The 19490-nt window shown below is 39.2% G+C and overlaps 1 protein-coding gene across 7 annotated transcripts in view; it reads right to left on the bottom strand.

Moving 5' to 3' along the window:
- Positions 1 to 9200, bottom strand: part of RRAGB (Ras related GTP binding B) — a 42686-nt gene extending 33486 nt beyond the window's left edge. For 3 of the 7 annotated variants that reach the window (XM_064574123.1, XM_045878746.3, XM_064574127.1), the window contains exons 1-4: positions 8512 to 9038; positions 7631 to 7664; positions 4692 to 4791; positions 62 to 145 (exon numbers count right to left, since the gene is read on the bottom strand). In XM_064574123.1, coding sequence (XP_064430193.1) covers positions 62 to 145; positions 4692 to 4791; positions 7631 to 7664; positions 8512 to 8603 — 310 coding nt within the window. In that variant the 5' untranslated portion in view covers positions 8604 to 9038. Of the gene's footprint in view, positions 1 to 61; positions 146 to 4691; positions 4792 to 7630; positions 7665 to 8511 lie in introns of all 7 variants that reach the window. The other 4 variants (XM_064574126.1, XM_064574128.1, XM_045878754.3 and 1 more) reach the window with 4 other exon arrangements.
- Between the last annotated feature and the right edge of the window lie 10290 nt (positions 9201 to 19490).

The raw sequence follows: 19490 nt of genomic DNA, 5'->3' as shown, positions 1-19490 counted from the left end.
CTCAAACTACTTCCCTTCTCCCCCTTACTTCCCCCTCCTTGGAAAAGGAATCATATCTTACATGTCTTTGTATTTCCAACAGAGTCTACGAGAGAGTAGGTGCTCAAACTGCTATTAATTTGAAGACTATGTAAACGGTCTAGTACTAAAAAAAAATGGAAAGAAGTGCTACTGAGAAAGGGAAAGACAATAATAAAAGAAGTGACAGGATTCAGTGACTGTTTAGATATGAAGCACATGGGATAGAAATCTGGTTTCTACTCCCATATCATAGAAATTGTTTTCATCCAGTGACCAATGGCCCCATTACTAAATCCAGTGGACTTTTTAGTCCTTGTCATACTTCCTGTAGCATGACACTGTTGACTACTCTCTTCTCAAAAAATTCTCTTCTCTTGGCCTCTGATATCATACCTATAACTTCTCTGCTATATCTTCCTATTCTTCTTTCTGTCCCTTAAATGTTGGAGCTCTTCAAGATTTCACCTTTGGCTACCTACTTTCCCCCAGGCAAGCTAATCTATTCAAATTATTTTATTTACCATTTGGATACTGATAACTTGTAAGTGTGTATCTTTAACACAGATGTCTCTCTCCCTTTCTGAAACATATACTGGACATCTTCACTTGAATAATGCATAAGTATCCCAAACTCAGTATATCCAAATATAACTCATCTCCCCATTTTTTCCTACAAAATCCGTTCTTTTCAGTCTTCTCCATCTCAGTGAATTTAACCAGTTGCTTAAGCCAAAACCTTAATTTCATCCTTGAGTCCACTCTTTCCTCCACTATTCCAACGAAACCTATCAACAAGTCCTATTGACTCTATCTCTTAAATATATCACAAATGCATTTGCTTCTCATTATATCCACTACCACTACCCTAACCCAAGTTAAGGGTTATCTCTTACCTGGTCTACTAAAAAAGTTTCCTAATCTGTCAACCTGTTTCTACCCTTGCCTCCCTCCAATCTATCCTCCATATTAGATATAATGGTCTCTTCAAAATGCAGATTTTACTCCATTATTCTTTTAAAAGAAAAAAAAAGTCTCTGTGTATACATGATTGTATATACCCAGAAAAAAAAAAGGTCTAAAGGACAATCTCAAACTACTAATGGTGGTTGTCCCCAGGAAGCAGGCGTGAGAATGAGGGAAGGAGTAGACTTTCTATACTTCTGCAATATCTGAATTTTTCACAAGTATTACTTTTGTAATTAAAATTGAAAATTAAAAATAATAAAATCTGATGTTACTTTTTTGTATAAAACTCTCTACAGGCTGCCCTCTACCCTCAGTTCAAACTACCTGACTTGGTTTATAAGGCACTTCATGATCGAACCCCCACACTCTGCCTTCCATTTTAGTCTTATGTCTCCTATATGGCCCTCTGGCTCTCCTGGTCTTCCTATCCTGCTGTCATAAGAGCAACTGAAAAGAACCAGAACAGAGCTTTAGGAAATCACATACATTTATGGGGCAGAAAGAAGAAAATATTTTTTAAAGCAGTAGGGATGGTTAAAGATAAGGGAAAAAAACCAGGGTAATAAAGCATTAAATAAAAGCCAAGGGAACAGAGAATTTTGAAAAGGTAGGAAATCTTGGAGCTGTCAACAGTGTTTTTGACTAAAATACTTTATAATCTTATTTTTATTGACAAGTTTACTATTCCAACAAACACATTTTAACAGCCCACAAATAAATTAATTATATCACCATTCTGTAACCTTACCACGAATTTTAAAACACAGTAGGCTCTAAGTTTAACAAAATAAAATTGGATTTTTTTCAGCAATGATACACTAGAAAAACACTAAAACATTAAAGGTGATATAATATTTTAGAAGTACTCTTTTGCTACTGTTAAAGAAAATCAGCAACTTCATACAAAGGAACAGTAAGTAAAAATCAAGGCACTATATGTATTTTCAAGTAGTCTATAAGTTTAGCAATAGAACCCAGACCTTTCTTTAGCAATGACAAATTAGGTAATGATACATTAAAGCATTAAATCCAACATAATATATATATTTTTTTATTTTATTTTAAAGATTTTTATTTATTTATTTGAGAGGGAGAGACAGGGAGAGAGAGAGCACATGAGAGGGGGTAGGGTCGGGAGGGTCAGAGGGAGAAGCAGACTCCCTGCCGAGCAGGGAGCCCGATGCAGGACTCGATCCAGGGACTCCAGGATCATGACCTGAGCCGAAGGCAGTCGCTTAACCAACTGAGCCACCCAGGCGCCCCCAACATAATATTTTAAAGCATACTTCTACTACCTTTAAGGAAATACAGTAATTGCTAACAAAGTATATCAATAAAGGTCCCGTTTGAGACAAAAGCCCTGTCCCATTCACAGTGCCTGGCACACAGGACGGTTCAGAAAAGCACTTACTGAATAAATGGGACTGCTTAAATGTATACTGTACATATAATTTGCAACATTCTGTTCATAATTTTTAATGATGCTGCTAGATCACTTCAAAACTATTTCAAGTAGCTTGAATAGTTCTAAAATTTGGGTTGTATGACTATTCACTAGACTTAGGGTAGTAAATCAACTCAGCTGATCAGCTAAAAACAAAAATATTAATTGACTAGAAAATTGACCATTGCTTCAATAAAATGTACAGAACTTAAAACACACAAAGAAAGAAATCCTCCAGAAATGGTGGGTGTGGCACAATGGATAGAGCAGGAGCATAGATGACATTCCAGCTCTAATGTTTGCTAGTAAGTTGAGTAAGCTCAACTTCTAGGTCATCTATCAAAATGAAGTTAATATAAAAACTAAAGTAAATAAAAAAGCGTATAATAAACGGAAGCTTCCTCTAATCTACTGAAACTATATGATTATTAGGTCCAGATCTTTAACTTGGGAGAATAGAAAAAAATTAAAATCTACCAAACCAAGACACAAAGAAGTCTGGACAGGTCCTTTCTAGAAGGAAGTCTTTCAAGGCATGACAGGCCATAGGACCCTGTGGACTTAGATGAAAACTAGATGAGATGCTTATCAAATGTACAAAATGCACAAAGCTAGGAAGAATAGCTAACATATCAGATGAGATAATAAGCACCTAAAATGAAAACAGATCTAATCATTTTTCTACAGATAAGGAAACTACGCCCTGAGAAATGATGAGTTGTCCTGGACTTCACAGTTAACAAACAGTGGATACAAGAACATAGGTGCTAAAACAAACAAAACTGAATATTTTAATCGAGTAAGAATTTAGATTCAAAATATTAGCTGTACAAGAAGCAGGATGATATGTGTTTTAACAACAATGTATGTGAGAAGGAATTGTTTTTTTTTTAGTATGACTCAGTATAATGAAAGCCACTCCACAAAATAAGAGTAGGGGACTAGACTGTGCTAACAGCAGTGTGAGGCCCAAAATAAGAGATATAATAGTCCTACTCTGCCCTGATCAGATCACATCTATATTCAAGTCTCAGCACTTTAAGAAAAACATAAGACACATGCAAACAAGTCCTTAAAAATGTTTCAAAATGATGTCACATAAGGAATAGATGGAGGAACTTGACATGTTTAACTTAAGGAAGGTAAGTTTTGGGAAGCAAAGGTGGCTAGGATAGATTGAGACATTAATCATACTCAAATATTTGTAGAGACTCAAAGGAACAGAAAAGGGGACCAGCTAACAGAAATAAAGAGAAACAGATTCAGGGTTCTAAGAAATAGTTTTCTAACCATTAAAGCTGCCCCAATTATGAGAGTATATATACTCCAAGCACTTTATAAAGAAAACTGAGGTTTCCTTCTTTATATCCTAGGGTCTGGAACATAAGTTGTTTTAAAAATGTTTGTTTTTTCTTAGAACCAGAGTGAGATACCTTACGAACCAGTGGGTGACTTGTCCCTAAAAGTGTTCAAGATGCTAAAAACTCAGATCAGGAATCTTTGAAAGCCAGGTAGGGCAATGCCTTCATCACTGAGAGGCCAAGGACCATGGCAGAATCCAGAAATGCCTGGATGCTGCAAAACAAAATGGCATTACACTCTAGAGACAGAAGAGGTCTCCCAGAAGCACAGATCCACTGAACTGGCAGCCAAGGCAGCTCAGCTAGCCCTTATTAAGAAGCCAGATTTAACATTCAAATTATAAAGGGCAATGAAACATTTCTCAAGTCAGAGCTGGAACTCCAGTGAGAACATCTACGTATATCCAGGAAGAGAAGAAGCAGAGTACACATCAGGTTAACCTTCCCCTCTCAGCACCCCCACTCAGAATTTACCTTTTAATGAAGACTAGGACTAATTATAGCTTTAAAAAAAATCTTACGAGATTTTATTGTTATGCTTGTTAATACCTATCAATTAATTTCCCTTTATATAATAAATTAAAAACAACCTCCCACAAAAAAACAAATAAGCAAACAAAAGGGTCCCTATGTTTATTTAATAAAGAGCAGGATGAAAAAACAAGTTGGACAAGGGTATCCCATTTGATAAGCAACCTAGAAAGAACCTCTCCAAGACAGCAAGCAGTAATAACGAGAATTAGGTCACACCCCTTTGAGAAGGAATGAAAAAACAGGGAAAACATGCTCCAAAAGAAATCTCTCAACCTCTGCATCCCTAAGTTACTGCAACCAAGTGTGTTATGCAGATTATTAATAGTTAATATCACCTGATTTCACAATAAGATAAAACATCTTACTTGTTGCACCAAGGCGACGTGTGTCTCTGGCAATATAATTTGCAAAGATAATAGATCTCATGCTGGTCTTACCAGACCCACTTTTACCCATCAACAGCACCTAAGGACAAAGTCAGAAAAAACAACAAAGTTAGAAATCTAGAGCAAATCAAGTCAAAAAGGATCTATTTCTCTCTTGTACTTGATGTTTTACTGAAGTGACAGTACCAACAACCTATTGCAGATACTTATAACTTAGTTCCCTGACCAATGGTAAATGCAGAGATACCTAAAATTCCAGGAGCTAGGTACTTACCTGTCATGCATCACACATCCTCTTAGCAATAAAATCACGTGAATTTATTATGCTACCATTATACACTATCATTCATTCACAACTATGTTAGAGAAATAACAACTTGAGGAAATCGAACCCTCATCTCTCATAATCTAATGCTTTATGCATTGAACTACCTGGCAGGGGATTTCATTATAACTGAAAGTTCTTTCCCCTGCTCAAGGTCAACCTTTCCACCTCTGCCCTTGATCTCATTCCTTCTACCTACTCTATGATTTCATTCATTAATTACTCAATCTTTTTTTTTTTTTTTTAAGTGTCCCATAGCCTACAGGCTCAAGTCCTTAAACTACATTTAAGACCTTCCTTGACCTGGCTTATCTATTCCTCTGCCCTTACCTCCTGGCCTAGAACTTTTGGAGTCCAGCCATAAGGAACTGAACTAAACCTCTTACAGTCCCTCTGACTGCTCCCAGAATTCCAGGGAGCCGTTATATGTCTTGTTTCATGCTGTACTCTCTGCCAGTAACTTTCCATTCCTTTTTCTTTTGTCATCTAAGCTCTGCTCATCCCTCTAGACTTGGTTCAGTAACCATCTCCCCAAGAAGCTTCCCTGACCCCAATGCCCTAGGTTGGTTTAGGTGTGTCTCACCTCTTTCCTCCCATGGCACTCCTATAGCACTGCAAAGACCATAATGCACTGCAGTTATCTATTTTTTTGTTTGTTCTTGTTTTTTTTGTCTGCTTCTCACAAGACTGTGAGTTTTTTGTTTTGTTTTTTTGTTTTTTAAAGATTTTATTTATTTATTTGAGAGAGAGAGAATGAGAGAGAGCACATGAGAGGGGGGAGGGTCAGAGGGAGAAGCAGACTCCCTGCAGAGCAGGGAGCCCGATGCGGGACTCGATCCAGGGACTCCAGGATCATGACCTGAGCCGAAGGCAGTCGCTTAACCAACTGAGCCACCCAGGCACCCCAAGACTGTGAGTTCTTAAATGGCAGGGAGAATCCCCTTTGTATCTCCAGTGCCTAACATATAACAGATGCTTAAAATATGTTCATCAAAAGAATGAACAAGCTATCTAAACAAAGATATGAGACAAGTGAGTTTCTAATGATGAGAACTGTCCAATGGAAAAGGTGACCTCATGAAGGTCATCTTCATGTCAATGTCAGCACCTTCAAAGTCATGACATTGACCTTCATGTCAATGTCAGCACCTAACAAAGACAGAAAAACACCTATCAAAGATACTGTTGATTCTTGCACTAGGAGGGAATTGGGTAAGGTGACTTTTCAGAGTTTTTTCAAACTTTAACATTTATGGACTATAGTTCCAATTACCTTGCTTTTCAAATGAAGGGGTTACAGGTTGTATCTTCAATCCCAAGAAATTTTTTAAAAATTTCTAATTACAAATACAGTAAATATTTTTTATTTTATTTTTAAAGATTTTATTTATTTATTTGAGACAGAGAGAATGAGAGACAGAGAGCATGAGAGGGAGGAGGGTCAGAGGGAGAAGCAGACTCCCTGCCGAGCAGGGAGCCCGATGTGGGACTCGATCCCGGGACTCCAGGATCATGACCTGAGCCGAAGGCAGTCGCTTAACCAACTGAGCCACCCAGGCGCCCAAATACAGTGAATATTAATGAAAGTATATAGCACTCAGGCTCAATTTAATCTAGCTATTTAGCTACGTAACTTTATCTCACTAAGAAAATGTTACTGACAAGTCAGTCTAAAGAGTTCTAAACTTTTTTTTGTTTTATTCTTAATCATGTAGAAATTTCTGGTATTTTTAGCCATCCTTGTTGATAGCAACTTTAGACAGGCTCATCAAGAACATTCCTTTAGGAAATTGAGTTATATAACTGAATTGTTAGATGAAGTTAAGGGTAAATATGGTTTATTTCTTGTGTTTTTTAAGAAATCTTCAACTGCTTATGAAAGACTAACCAAGGATAACTGTGTTAGGTACTAACCTAAGTGCTCCACATGCATTTACTCATTTAAACTTCATAACGACCCTATGAGATAAGTAATATATTATCACCATTTTACAAATGAAGAAACTAAAAGCCCCAAAGGTTCAGAAATTTACTCCAGAATTGTGCCCTTATTGATTCAGCCTAAACACCAAGGTGGGGCACAGTACCATAAGAGCACAAGGGAAAGAATGCTCAATTCCACCTGGAAAACTCATATAAAGACCTTATATAGGTAACATTTAAGTTGGGTTCCACATAAATGTGCAGGAAGAGGCCTGTGTAGTGTTTGTGTATGGCTTGCACAAAATGCAAATTAATTTGTAAATTTGGAGAAAAACAGATTCTGTATGGCTATAATAGGGTGGTACAGGTATGGCAGATCAGTTTAGTCAGGAATAGATTTTTAAAGGGCATTCTATATGATGAAATCATTTGGATTTTATTCTATGGGTTTTGGGAAGTTATGAAAAGGTCTTAAGTATAAGAATGACCCAATTAGATTTAAATATTAGAAAAATCAAACCTGATAGCAAAGAGGAGGACGAGTCAAAGAGCACACAGAAGATTCCTGCAATGGTCCAGGAAGATGGTATATATACACCACAAATATAATTCCTGAATCATAATTTCTTACCTTTACTTTCATGTATTTGATGTACCTAATATATCTTACCTTTTTCTTCATGGCTGTATTTGGTAGCACCCACCTGCAGATATAAACCAAAAGACAGTTTCCAGGATCCATTGCCTTAGAAATTGGAATTTAAAAAATACAAATAAATGTGGAGGTGCAAAAGAACATGTTTAGCACAACAGCTGAGTACAGCTGTGTGTAGGAACTCAGTGAAAGAGGCCTTTGTTTTCTTAAATTGTAAAACTGGGTTCAAGCTCCCTAATTACAGTACTCAGGAGATGGGTCCTAAGAAGACTGACTTAGTAATATAAATGAGCAATAAAATTCAAGATGCAATTTTTTATCATCTTAAAAAATGCACCAAAGCAACACATACAAGTGCTTTAATAAATCAAACAATACTGTCTCATTTAAACGTCCTCTATTATTTTTTAGTTAGGCTATTTCAAAATCTGGAAGTATGTTTAGCCAGTTGCCCTTCCAAGTCAGATTCTCTCATTACAGGTTCAAAGTATATACAATACAAATCTCAAATTCAGGTACAAAAAGGCACTGAAAGCACTTTTTAAGCCACTGATCTCTGCCCCAGAAATACCAACCTTCTCCCTAGTCTTCCTATCCTCAACACGATGTTAAATCTCTTTTACTGATAATTCAAAGCAACTCAGAACTACCTTCTCAATTAGAACACCCCCTCACCAAACCTCAGGACTGGTATCAGGCCCATCCCAAGGGCTGTTTCTACCCAGTTAACAACCAACCAGTCCTCTTGCCAGTTTATCCTGTCAGCAAAAGCTTGATACCAATCAACCTTACTGGCAAATTAAAGCTATTTATCATAGGTGGGGTGTTCTAATTCACAGTATTTTCTCAGAACCCCACCACCACCTTCCAGGTTTGACATAATAAACTTCACCCACCCAAGCGATCCTTCCGGTTCCCCTATGGGAGGATCCATTCTTGGCCCCAGATTCTCTTTCTCCATCTTTCTCTCAGAGTCAGATTCTTCCATCGTGCAACAAGTCCTTTCCAGTCCTTTCTAAACCGCAGTACTCTTTTCCTTTTTTTTTTTTTTTTCTTTTTCCTTGTTCACACCCTCAGTCGCTTATTTTTATTGCCTGTGGCCGCTAGGCCTGCTCTATTCTTGCCTCCGCCTTTGTCCACTGGGGGGCTGTTTTCCCCACGGTTACCTTAACCACCTCAAACTTGGCTTCAAGGCACAGCCGAGTTGGTCAGCTCAAAGGCTAAATGATGTGGTGGTGCAAAGGAAGAGACTGAGAATGAGTGGGAAGGGGGGTGGCGGGGGTTCGTGTCGAGTTTGGGCCTCAGGCCCCAAAGTCTCGAAACGCAAAGGTGACTTCACCCGCAAAGAGGTGGGGACGGCGGAGGTGGCAGAAAGAGCAGACCCGTGCGGTAGGCACTAAGTAGCAAAAGCTTCCGCCGGCTTATTGTTACCGAGCCTGGTCGCACGAGAGCGTCCGCCGTTAGCAGCAGTTACGATAAAACCGCCCGCCCTTCAGGAGCCCAGGTACCTCACCGCAGGCACAGACTGCAGGCCAGGATCACGTGGGCACCTGCCGTAAACCCGGAGCCCGTCACGTGACTGCTGCTACCCGAGGGGCGGGTGGACGAGGAAGAATACCATAGAGACTGCGCCGAGAAAGACAGAGTGCCGCCCGCCGCCGTCACGTGGCCCCGGCTCTCCCTCTTCCTTGAGCCCGGTAAGGAGCTATCAGTTTGTAGATGCTTCTCTTGTGGGCTCCCCTGGCCTGACCTGTCCAGCACACAGAATTAAAGGGGACGTTTTCAATTTCAGTGCTTCAATGCTAACCCCTCTGTGTGTGTGTTGTTGTTGTTGTTGTTGTTGTTGTTGTTTTAAACTGCTGTTTCACCCTTAACATTTTTTGGTGAGGAAGGCCAAGCATTGTTTTTGTCTTCCTATTTTTTATTACTAGTCCCTGTAACCGGGCTTGTAATGAAATGATTTAATACATCCAAAGCGATTACAGCTATGTCTTCCACATAGTAAGCACACAATGAAGGTTATTGTTGCTGGAACCAGGGATTCATTGGGAATTTTAGGACACATACTCATCTCCCCGCTTGTTTAAAACTGGAAGTAAGGGAATAAATTCTCATAGACCATAGTAAGAAGTCAAAGTCTAGAATTGATAACTGAAGAGCTATTGACATGTATTTATATACTATATTTAGATATAGAGACCTCCAGATAAAATGGCCAAAAGAGTTCAAAGGGGTTGCTTCTGGAGAGGAGGCAGGGGATAGGAAGTGAGAGGACTGATGCTTTTCATCTTAAACCCCTTTGTACTATATCTATCATCTATCTATCATTTATCTATCATCTATAGATAGATAGATATATCACGTGTATATGCTACTTAATAAGAAAGGAAAGGAAGGAAAGAATGACGGAAGGGAGGAAGAAAAGTAGGAAGGAAAGGGAAACTGGATAGAACCAGGGTGCTATCTGATTCCAGATTTCCCCAACTGCTGTTCTATATGATCCCTTATCACAAATGCCATGCCTCAAGAAAAATTTATTTTATTCTGATCACATCTTCCTTAGCCCTATCTCTTCCTACTATTCTCTCCTCCCCACCAACTCCCCCCCCCCCCAACAAGCCCTTGTTCTAGTTTTTCTTGTGTGGTGAAAGATTATGAGCCCCAATCCAGGAAGTCACTTTGGATTCATTGCCTTCCATACCAGATAGTGATAAACAAATTCTGAGTTAAAGCAGTGAAAGCAGACTTTATTCAATAACTACTGACAGTAATGGAGAAAGCTGAGCTCCATTCCAATATGTGCAGAGGTAATTAGGCCTTTTATTTTTTGTAAAGATTTTATTTATTTATTTATTTATCTTAGAGAGAGAGAAAGAATGTGTGTGTGTGTGTGTGTGTGCACACGCACGTAGGGGGAGAAGCAGAGGGAGAGGGACAAGCAGACTCCGTGCTGAGCCCCATACCAGACTCCATCTCATGATCCCAAGATCAGGACCTGAGCTGAAATCAAGAGTTGGATGCTTAACTGACTGAACCACTCAGGAGCCCTAATTGGGCCTTTTAAAGGGACAATGAGGTAGGGGAAGAACTAGGCCTCATTTGAGTCAGAGAAGTGGAAAATTTTAAAAGGTTCGTCAGTATAAATGTAATTAAGCTGTTATCTGGCAGTTATCAAAGTTAGGAATCTATTTTCCCACAGAGACTTGAAAACAAAAGCCCTAACCTTCTTGATGATTACATTTCTATGGGATGGCTCTCAAGTCCTTGAAAAAGACTTCTGAGTTGTAGGAGATACATATTCACCATTGTAAGCCTTTATAGTAAATGATCTGAGAAAAGTAGGTCAGGGACCTACCATCAGGCTAGAACAAACAGTAAATTATCTTTGCTGTGTTGAACTTTCTCAGTCAGGCATTTTAATGGAGCATTGGGATCAACAGAGAGTTGGGGACCATCCTAGGGGCATGGCAAGTCTCTTGGTGCAGGGGTTTGGACAGAGTTCTGTGCTGAGTGGTCTGCTGTTCTCATTAGTCCATTTTCTACAACCTATCTACTCCTCCCTATCTGCTTCTGCCATTTTTGTTCCAGCTGTTATAATATCTAGTCTGGATAATTGTAAGTGATTTTCCTATGGTGACAGCTCCAAAGTTGTTAGGAGTGGGTGGAATAATCTTCATCAATTATCTCACCCCCACCCCAAACATTCAATAGAAGTAATACATGCATGTTTTATGTAAAGGCAGCTTTCAAACATATCATCCAACCTCCGCTACCACCAGGCATCACCAGACAAATTATTCCCTTACACTGTTCTATTATAGAAATTCATTGTCTCCCTGTTGCCAGTCTCCCTCTCCACCCGACCAAACCATCACATTTATCTACCCTCAAGGTCCATGAAGAACAGATGAAGAAAGGGAAGAGAAGGGATGAAGAAGAAAAACAGGGGGCAGCTGAGTGGCTCAGTCAGTTAAGTGTCTGCCTCTGCCTCAGGTCATGATGCCAGGACCCTGGGATCGAGGCCCGCATAGGGCTCCCTGCTCAGCGGGGAGCATGCTTCTCGCTCTCCTCCTGGCTTCTTCTCTCTCTCACTACTTCTGTCTCTCTCTCTCTCTCAAATACATAAATAAATAAATAAATATGAATAAAATCTTAAAGAGGGGGGAGAAGTGAGGAGAGGAGAAAGGAGAAGAGGAAAGAGAAGAAAAAGGAGTAGGAGGATGGGAGTGGAAGAAAGGGATTTGACAAAAGATTGAAGAAATAAGCCAAATTAAGAGTTCATTCCAAAGAAGTTGAGTAAGACTGTTGATACAATGCATTCCTATATGGTCTAGAGGTTGAGATTCTGATTTCCACCCAGGCATCCTGGGCTGCTTATTTTTACATTTTCACTGAAGAATCTTACAGAGATAGAAGACAAACCTTTTTTTTTTTTTTTTGGTCAAATTAATTTTTAACTTTTAATTATACATACTTTTCAAAAAGTGTTGATTAAGCTCTGCAGAATTATTCATGCATCAATTTGGCAAATATTTATTGAGCAGCCATTCAGTTCCAGAAACTATATTAAATACTAGATATGCAAACATTTCTCTATTTCTGGTCCTGTTGCATGTCAGATGCTTCTGTCTGACACCTCAGCTCCACCATACGCACACACTCATATACACACACATACAAACACATTAGCATTCTGTCTATCCAGATCCCACACCACATTTTTTTTTCAACCATCCATCTCAGCAAGAAAAAATAATAGACCCCTAAGATCCAGTACAATATGTTTCCTTATACTCCTTAAATTCATTCCAGTCACTTTTTTATCCTCAACCACATCCATGGGTCTTCAATTCCCAAACTGTCCCTCATAACTTCTGCCCTTCTTTTTCTCCACCCCCTCTTCTTCCTCTGTTCCCACAGCTCACTGATATTTCCCAGAGCCCCATGAGGTTGTTCCTACATCTTTATGGCAGCGCTTTCTTTTCCATTCCCACAGCTTTGCTTGAAATATCAGAAAATAATCTTCCAGTTAACTAGACTTAAGGATTTGATGAATGAAATTTTAATGGAGGGACTTCTGGTTTCATACCCAACATGTAAGGACCTTAGGAGTTGCCACTCTATACTAACGACAAGTAAAAGGCTGCACAAGATGAAAAATCAACAAATCTTAGATGTATCAGAGAAATGAAGTCACAGGACAAACTGCTGTCCCTAAAACTGGAGAGAAAAACAGGTGGATACAGAGAATGGTAACTCTCTAGAGCAGAATCCTCCCCCCCCTCCCCAGAAACATCTGTAGGAACCACTATCAGGGTAGAAAAACCTAAATTGTAATTGACAATTTGTTGGAGGCTCAATGTGGATAAGTCTGAGAGTTAAAAACTCCAGGGCATCCCAGAGAGGTCTCCACACTTTTGTGAATTTTACCTCCAGGAACTCTACTAGGACTTCACAGTAAGTATCAGAGAAAAATTATCTTCCTACTAATGGACATGAGAGGTGAAAAGTAACCACTTTGAAATAAACTAAAATTTTCTGTTCTTCTTAACAAGGCTGGCTCTCAGGAGGAACTATTTTACTATAGCCTAACTTGCTAGGGTTTTATAAGTGCATAGGCTACCTGAGGAAAGGGAAATACCCAACTCCAGCCCACTTTAGACATCCTGTCCCACCCAGAGGAAGAAAAACTTGAGACACACTGGTGAAGATGACAGTTTAGAGACACAGGTTCAGCAAAGATAGCCCCTCAAATGCACACATATACTCATACCACCACACTACCAAAAACCTATTTGCCTAAGTTCCTTTCACCTCTACATTATATCCACCTATCAACAAAAAATTATGTCATACAAAAAGGCAAAAAACAGAGATTGAAGAGACAGAAAAAAGATCATAATCAGATAATGGCAGAAATGTTAGAAAACCCAAGTGTGAATTTAAAATGATTAATATGGGGCGCCTGGGTGGCTCAGTCGTTAAGCGTCTGCCTTCGGCTCAGGTCATGATCCCAGGGTCCTGGGATCAAGTCCCACATTGGGCTCCCTGCTTGGCAGGAAGCCTGCTTCTCCCTCTCCCACTCCCCCTGCTTGTGTTCCTGCTCTCGCTATTTCTCTCTCTGTCAAATAAATAAATAAAATCTTTAAAAAAAATGATTAATATGCTAAGGACTCTAATGGAAAAATGCAGATAACATGAAATAACTGATAAGTGATATAAGCAGAGAGGTGGAAATTCTAAGAAAGAATAAAAAAGAAATGCATGAAATAAACAGTGTAATAGAAATGAATGCTTTGGTTGGACTCATTAGTAGACTAGACACAGCAAAGGGAAAAAAATCTCTGACCTTGAGGATATGTAAAAGAAACTTCCAAAACTGAAAAGCAAATATTAAAAAGACTGAAAAAAAAAAACCCAGAAATATATATAAGGACTGTAGGATAACAACAAAAACGTAGCATATGCATAATGGGAATACCAGAAGGAGAAGAAAAAGAGAAATGAACAGAAACAATATTTGAATTAATGATGACTGAGAATTTCCCCCAACTTAATGTCAAACATCAAATCACAGATTCAGGAAGCTCAGAGAATGTGAAACAGGATAAATGCCAAAACTGCACCTAAGTACATCATTTTCAAATTACGAAAAATCAAATATCAAGAAAAAAATCTTGAAATAAGCCAGAAAAAAACCCACACCATTTCCACAGTGGAGCAAAGATAAGAATTACATCTCACATCTTCTCAGAAACCATGGAAGCAAGAACATAGTGATGTGAAATATTTAAAGTGTTGAAAGAAAAAACCCAACAACCTAGAACTCTGTACTCTATAAAATTAGTCTTCAAAAATGAAGAAATAAAGACTTTTGAGACAAACAAAAACAGGAAATTTGTGGCCAACAGACTTGCCTTGAAAGAAATGTTTAAAAAAAAAAAGATCTTCAGGAGAAAGGAAAATTATATAGGTCAGGAATCCAGATCTAAGTAAAGGAAGAAAATTTGAGAACGAAAAGTGAAGATTTCTATTTCTTATCCTTAATTGATTTAAGAGATAACAATTTATTCAAAATAATAATAGCAGCAAAGATAGCAGAGTAGTAGGAGGATCCCAGACTTGCCTGGTCACTTGACCACAGCTACATAAATATTAAATCATTATGAATATCCAAGAGATTAATCCGAGGACTGAAAAAAAAAATTAACAGCACAACTAGAGGGAGAGAAGAGGCCACATCATGGAAGTTAGGAGGTGCAGAGACATGATTTGGGGGGAAAATGGATCATGGATGCTGCAGAGGGGAGGGACCCCTGGTCATAGAGATAGGAGAGAGGGCAGGGGGAGCACACAGGTGATCACACAAGGAAAGCACTTTCCCAAAGTGGGGAAATGAGTGCACACTGGGAAAATGAGAGGGGCTGATTTTTTTTTTTTGTAGTTTTTAATTTTATTATGTTATGTTAGTCACCATACAATACATCATTAGTTTTTGATGTAGTGATCCACGATCCATTGTTTTCATATAACACCCAGTGCTCCATGCAGTACGTGCCCTCCTTAATACCCATCACCGGGCAACCAATCCACCCTCCCCTCTCCCCTCTAAAACCCTGTTTGTTTCTCAGGTCCATAGTCTCTCATGGTTCATCTCTCCCTCCAATTCCTCCCGCCCATTTTTCCTTTCCTTCTCCTAATGTCCTCCATGTTATTCCTTATGTTCCACAAATAAGTGAAACCATATGATAATTGACTTTCTCTGCTTGACTTATTTCACTTAGCATAATCTCCTCCAGTCCCATCCATGTCAATGTAAAAGTTGGGTATTCATCCTTTCTGATGGCTGAGTAATATTCCATTGTATATATGGACGACATCTTCTTTCTCCATTCATCTGTTGAAGGGCATCTCGGCTCTTTCCAGTTTGGCTATTGCGGACATTGCTGCTATGAACATTGGGGTGCATATGGCCCTTCTTTTCACTACATCTATGTCTTTCGGGTAAATATCCAGTAGTGCAATTGCTGGGTCATAGGGTAGCTCTATTTTTAAATTTTTGAAGAACCTCCACACTGTTTTCCAAAGTGGCTGTACCAAGCTGCATTCCCACCAACAGTGTAAGAGGGTTCCCCTTTCTCCACAACCTCTCCAACATTTCTTGTTTCTTTCCCTGTCCATTTTTGCCATTCTAACTGGTGTAAGGTGGTATCTCAATGTGGTTTTGATTTGGATTTCCCTGATGGCTAATGATGATGAACATTTTTTCATGTGTCTGTTAGCCATTTGTATGTCTTCTTCAGAGCAGTGTCTGTTCATCTCTTCTGCCCACTTTTTGACTTGATTATTGTTTTTTGGGTGTTGAGTTTGAGAAGTTCTTTATAGATCTTGGATACCAGCCCTTTATCTGTAGTGTCATTTGCAAATATCTTCTCCCATTCTGTGGGTTGCCTCTGTTTTGTTGACTGTTTCCTTTGCTGTGCAAAAGCTTTTGATCTTGATGAAGTCCCAAAAGTTCATTTTTGCTTTTGTTTCACTAGCTTTTGGAGATGTATCTTGAAAGAAGTTACTGTGGCCAATGTCAAAGAGGTGACTGCCTATGTTCTCCTCTAGGATTTTGATGGATTCCTGTCTCACACTGAGGTCTTTCATCCACTTTGAGTTTATCTTTGTGAGTGGTGTTAGAGAATGGTCGAGTTTCATTCTTCTGCATGTGGCTGTCCAATTTTCCCAGCACCATTTATTGAAGAGACTGTCTTTTTCCATTGCATGTTTTTTCCTGCTTTGTCAAAGATTATTTGACCATAGAGTTGAGAGTCCATATCTGGGTTCTCTATTCTGTTCCATTGGTCTGTATGTCTGTTTTTGTGCCAGTACCATGCTGTCTTGGTGATCACTGATTTGTAATATAGCTTGAAATCGGGCAACGTGATGCCCCCAGCTTTGTTTTTCTTTTTCAACATCTCCTGGGCGATTCGGGGTCTTCTCTGATTCCATACAAATTTTAGGATTGTTTGTTCCAGCACTTTGAAAAACGTCATTGGAATTTTGATCGGGATGGCATTGAAGGTATAGATTGCTCTGGGTAGCATAGACATTTTATTTTTTATTTTTTATTTTTTTAATTATTTTTTAAAGATTTTATTTATTTGACAGAGAGAGACATAGTGAGAGCAGGAACACAAGCCGGGGGAGTGGGAGAGGGAGAAGCAGGCTTCCCGCAGAGCAGGGAGCCCGATGTGGGACTCGATCCCAGGACCCTGGGATCATGACCTGAGCCGAAGGCAGATGCTTAACGACTGAGCCACCCAGGCGCCCAGCATAGACATTTTAACAATGTTTATTCTTCCGATCCATGAGCATGGAATATTTTTCCATCTTTTCGTGTCTTCTTCCATTTCTTTCATGAGTGTTCTGTAGTTCCTAGAGTATAGATCCTTTACCTCTTTGGTTAGGTTTATTCTGAGGTATCTTATGGTTTTTGGTGCTATTGTAAATGGAATCGTTTCTTTAATTTCTCTTTCTACAGTTGCGTTGTTAGTGTATAAGAAAGCAACTGATTTCTGTGCATTGATTTTGTATCCTGCCACATTACTGAATTGCTGGATGAGTTCCAGTAATTTGGGGGTGGAGTCTTTTGGGTTTTCCACATAAAGTATCATGTCGTCTGTGAAAAGAGAGAGTTTGACTCCTTCTTTGCCAATTTGAATACCTTTTATTTCTTTTTGTTGTCTGATTGCTGTTGCTAGGACTTCTAGTACTATGTTGAACAACAGTGGTGAGAGTGGGCACCCTTGACGTGTTCCTGATCCTAAGGGAAAGGCTCTCAGCTTTTCGCCATTGAGGATGATATTCGCTGTGCATTTTTCATAGATGGATTTTATGAGCTTGAGGAATGTTCCCTCTATCCCTATACTCTGGAGAGTTTTAATCAGGAAAGGATGTTGTATTTTGTCAAATGCTTTTTCTGCATCAATTGAGAGGACCATATGGTTCCTCTCCCTCCTCTTATTAATGGGTTCTATCACATTGATTGATTTGTGAATGTTGAACCACCCTTGTATCCCGGGGATAAATCTCACTTGGTCGTGGTGGATGATCCTTTTAATGTATTGTTGGATCCTATTAGCTAGGATTTTGTTGGGGATTTTGGAATCCATATTCATCAGGGATATCAGTCTGAAATTCTCCTTTTTGGTGGGGTCTTTGCCTGGTTTGGGGATTAAGGTAATGCTGGCCTCATAGAATGAGTTTGGAAGTTTTCCTTCTGTTTCTATTTTTTGAAACAGCTTCAGTAGAATAGGTATTATTTCTTCTTTGAATGTTTGGTAGAATGTTCTGTAAATATCTATGAGGTCCATCTGGTCCAATGTATCATTCAAAGCTCTTGTTTCCTTGTTGATTTTCTGCTTAGATGATCTGTCCATTGCCGAGAGTGGAGTATTGAAGTCTCCTACAATTAACGTATTGTTATCAATATGACTCTTTATTTTGGTTAACAGTTGGCTTATGTATATGGCCACTCCCATGTTGGGGGCATAGATATTTACAATTGTTAGATCTTCTTGTTGGATAGACCCTTTAAGAATATAGTGTCCTTCTGTGTCTCTTATTACAGACTTTAGTTTAAAATCTAATTTGTCTGATATAAGAATTGCTACCCCAGGTTTCTTTTGAGGTCCGCTGGCATGGAAGATGGATCTCCATCCCTTCACTTTCAGTGTGGATGTATCTTTAGGTTCAAAATGAGTCTCTTGTAGATAGCATATGGATGGGTCCTGTCTTTTTATCCAATCTGCAACCCTGTGCCATTTTATGAGAGCGTTTAAGCCATTCACGTTGAGAGTGATTATTGAAAGATATGAATTAATTGTCATCATGTTGCCTGTGAAGACGTTGCTTTTATAGATTGTCCCTGTAAATTTCTGTTGTAGATCACTCTTGAGGTCTTTCTCCTTTTATAGAACCCCCCTTAATATTTCTTGCAGGGCCAGCTTAGTGGTCACATATTCTTTCAACTTCTGCCGGTCATGGAAGCTCTGTATCTCTCCATCCATTCTAAATGAAAGTCTTGCCGGATAAAGTATTCTTGGCTGCATGTTCTTCTCATTTAGTACCCTGAATATGTCTTGCCAGACCTTTCTGGCTTACCAGGTCTCTGTGGATAGGTCTGACGTGATTCTGATGTTCCTCCCTCTGTACGTAAGGAATCTCTTCGCCCTAACTGCCCTTAAGATGGTTTCCTTGGTTCTAAGATTTGCAAGTTTTACTATTACATGCTGGGGTGTTGGCCTGTTTTCCTTGATCTTAGGAGGGGTCCTCTCTGCCTCTAGGACTCGAATGTTTGTTTCATTCCCCAGATTAGGAAAGTTCTCAGCTACGATTTGCTCAAATACATCTTCTAGCCCTCTCTCTCTCTCTCCCCACTCCCTCCAGGATTCCAATTATTCTGACAGTGGAACGCTTCATGGTGTCACTTAATTCTCTGATTCTATTTTCATGGATTCTGAGTTGTTTTTCGCTGGCCTCCTTTTTTCCCTTTTTATCTATTATACTGTCTTCCAGATCGCTTATTCTCTCTTCTGTCTCAGTTACCCTAGCTGTTAGATTTTCTAGGTTGGATTGGATCTCATTGATAGCATTTTTAAGTTCTGCCAATTCACCTTTTATTTCTGCCCTTAGAGACTCTCTGTTGCCATTAATTGATTTCTCCATTCTAGCCATTGTCTTCACAATTGCTAGCCTGAATTCCATCTCTGACATCTTGGTTATATCTGCATCCATTTGTAAATCTGCAGCATAAGTCATAATCTCTGAGTCTTTTCTGTTTTGGGGGCTCCTCCTCCTAGTCATTCTGTTGATGGGTGTTGGAGGG

Source organism: Mirounga angustirostris, unplaced genomic scaffold, assembly GCF_029215605.1.
Source record: "Mirounga angustirostris isolate CCGP_5_RB_7025 unplaced genomic scaffold, mMirAng1.0.hap1 SCAF_11, whole genome shotgun sequence".
Taxonomy (NCBI): domain Eukaryota; kingdom Metazoa; phylum Chordata; class Mammalia; order Carnivora; family Phocidae; genus Mirounga; species Mirounga angustirostris.
The sequence above is the reverse complement of the archived record's forward strand: the minus strand, read 5'-3'. Positions and strand labels throughout refer to the sequence as shown.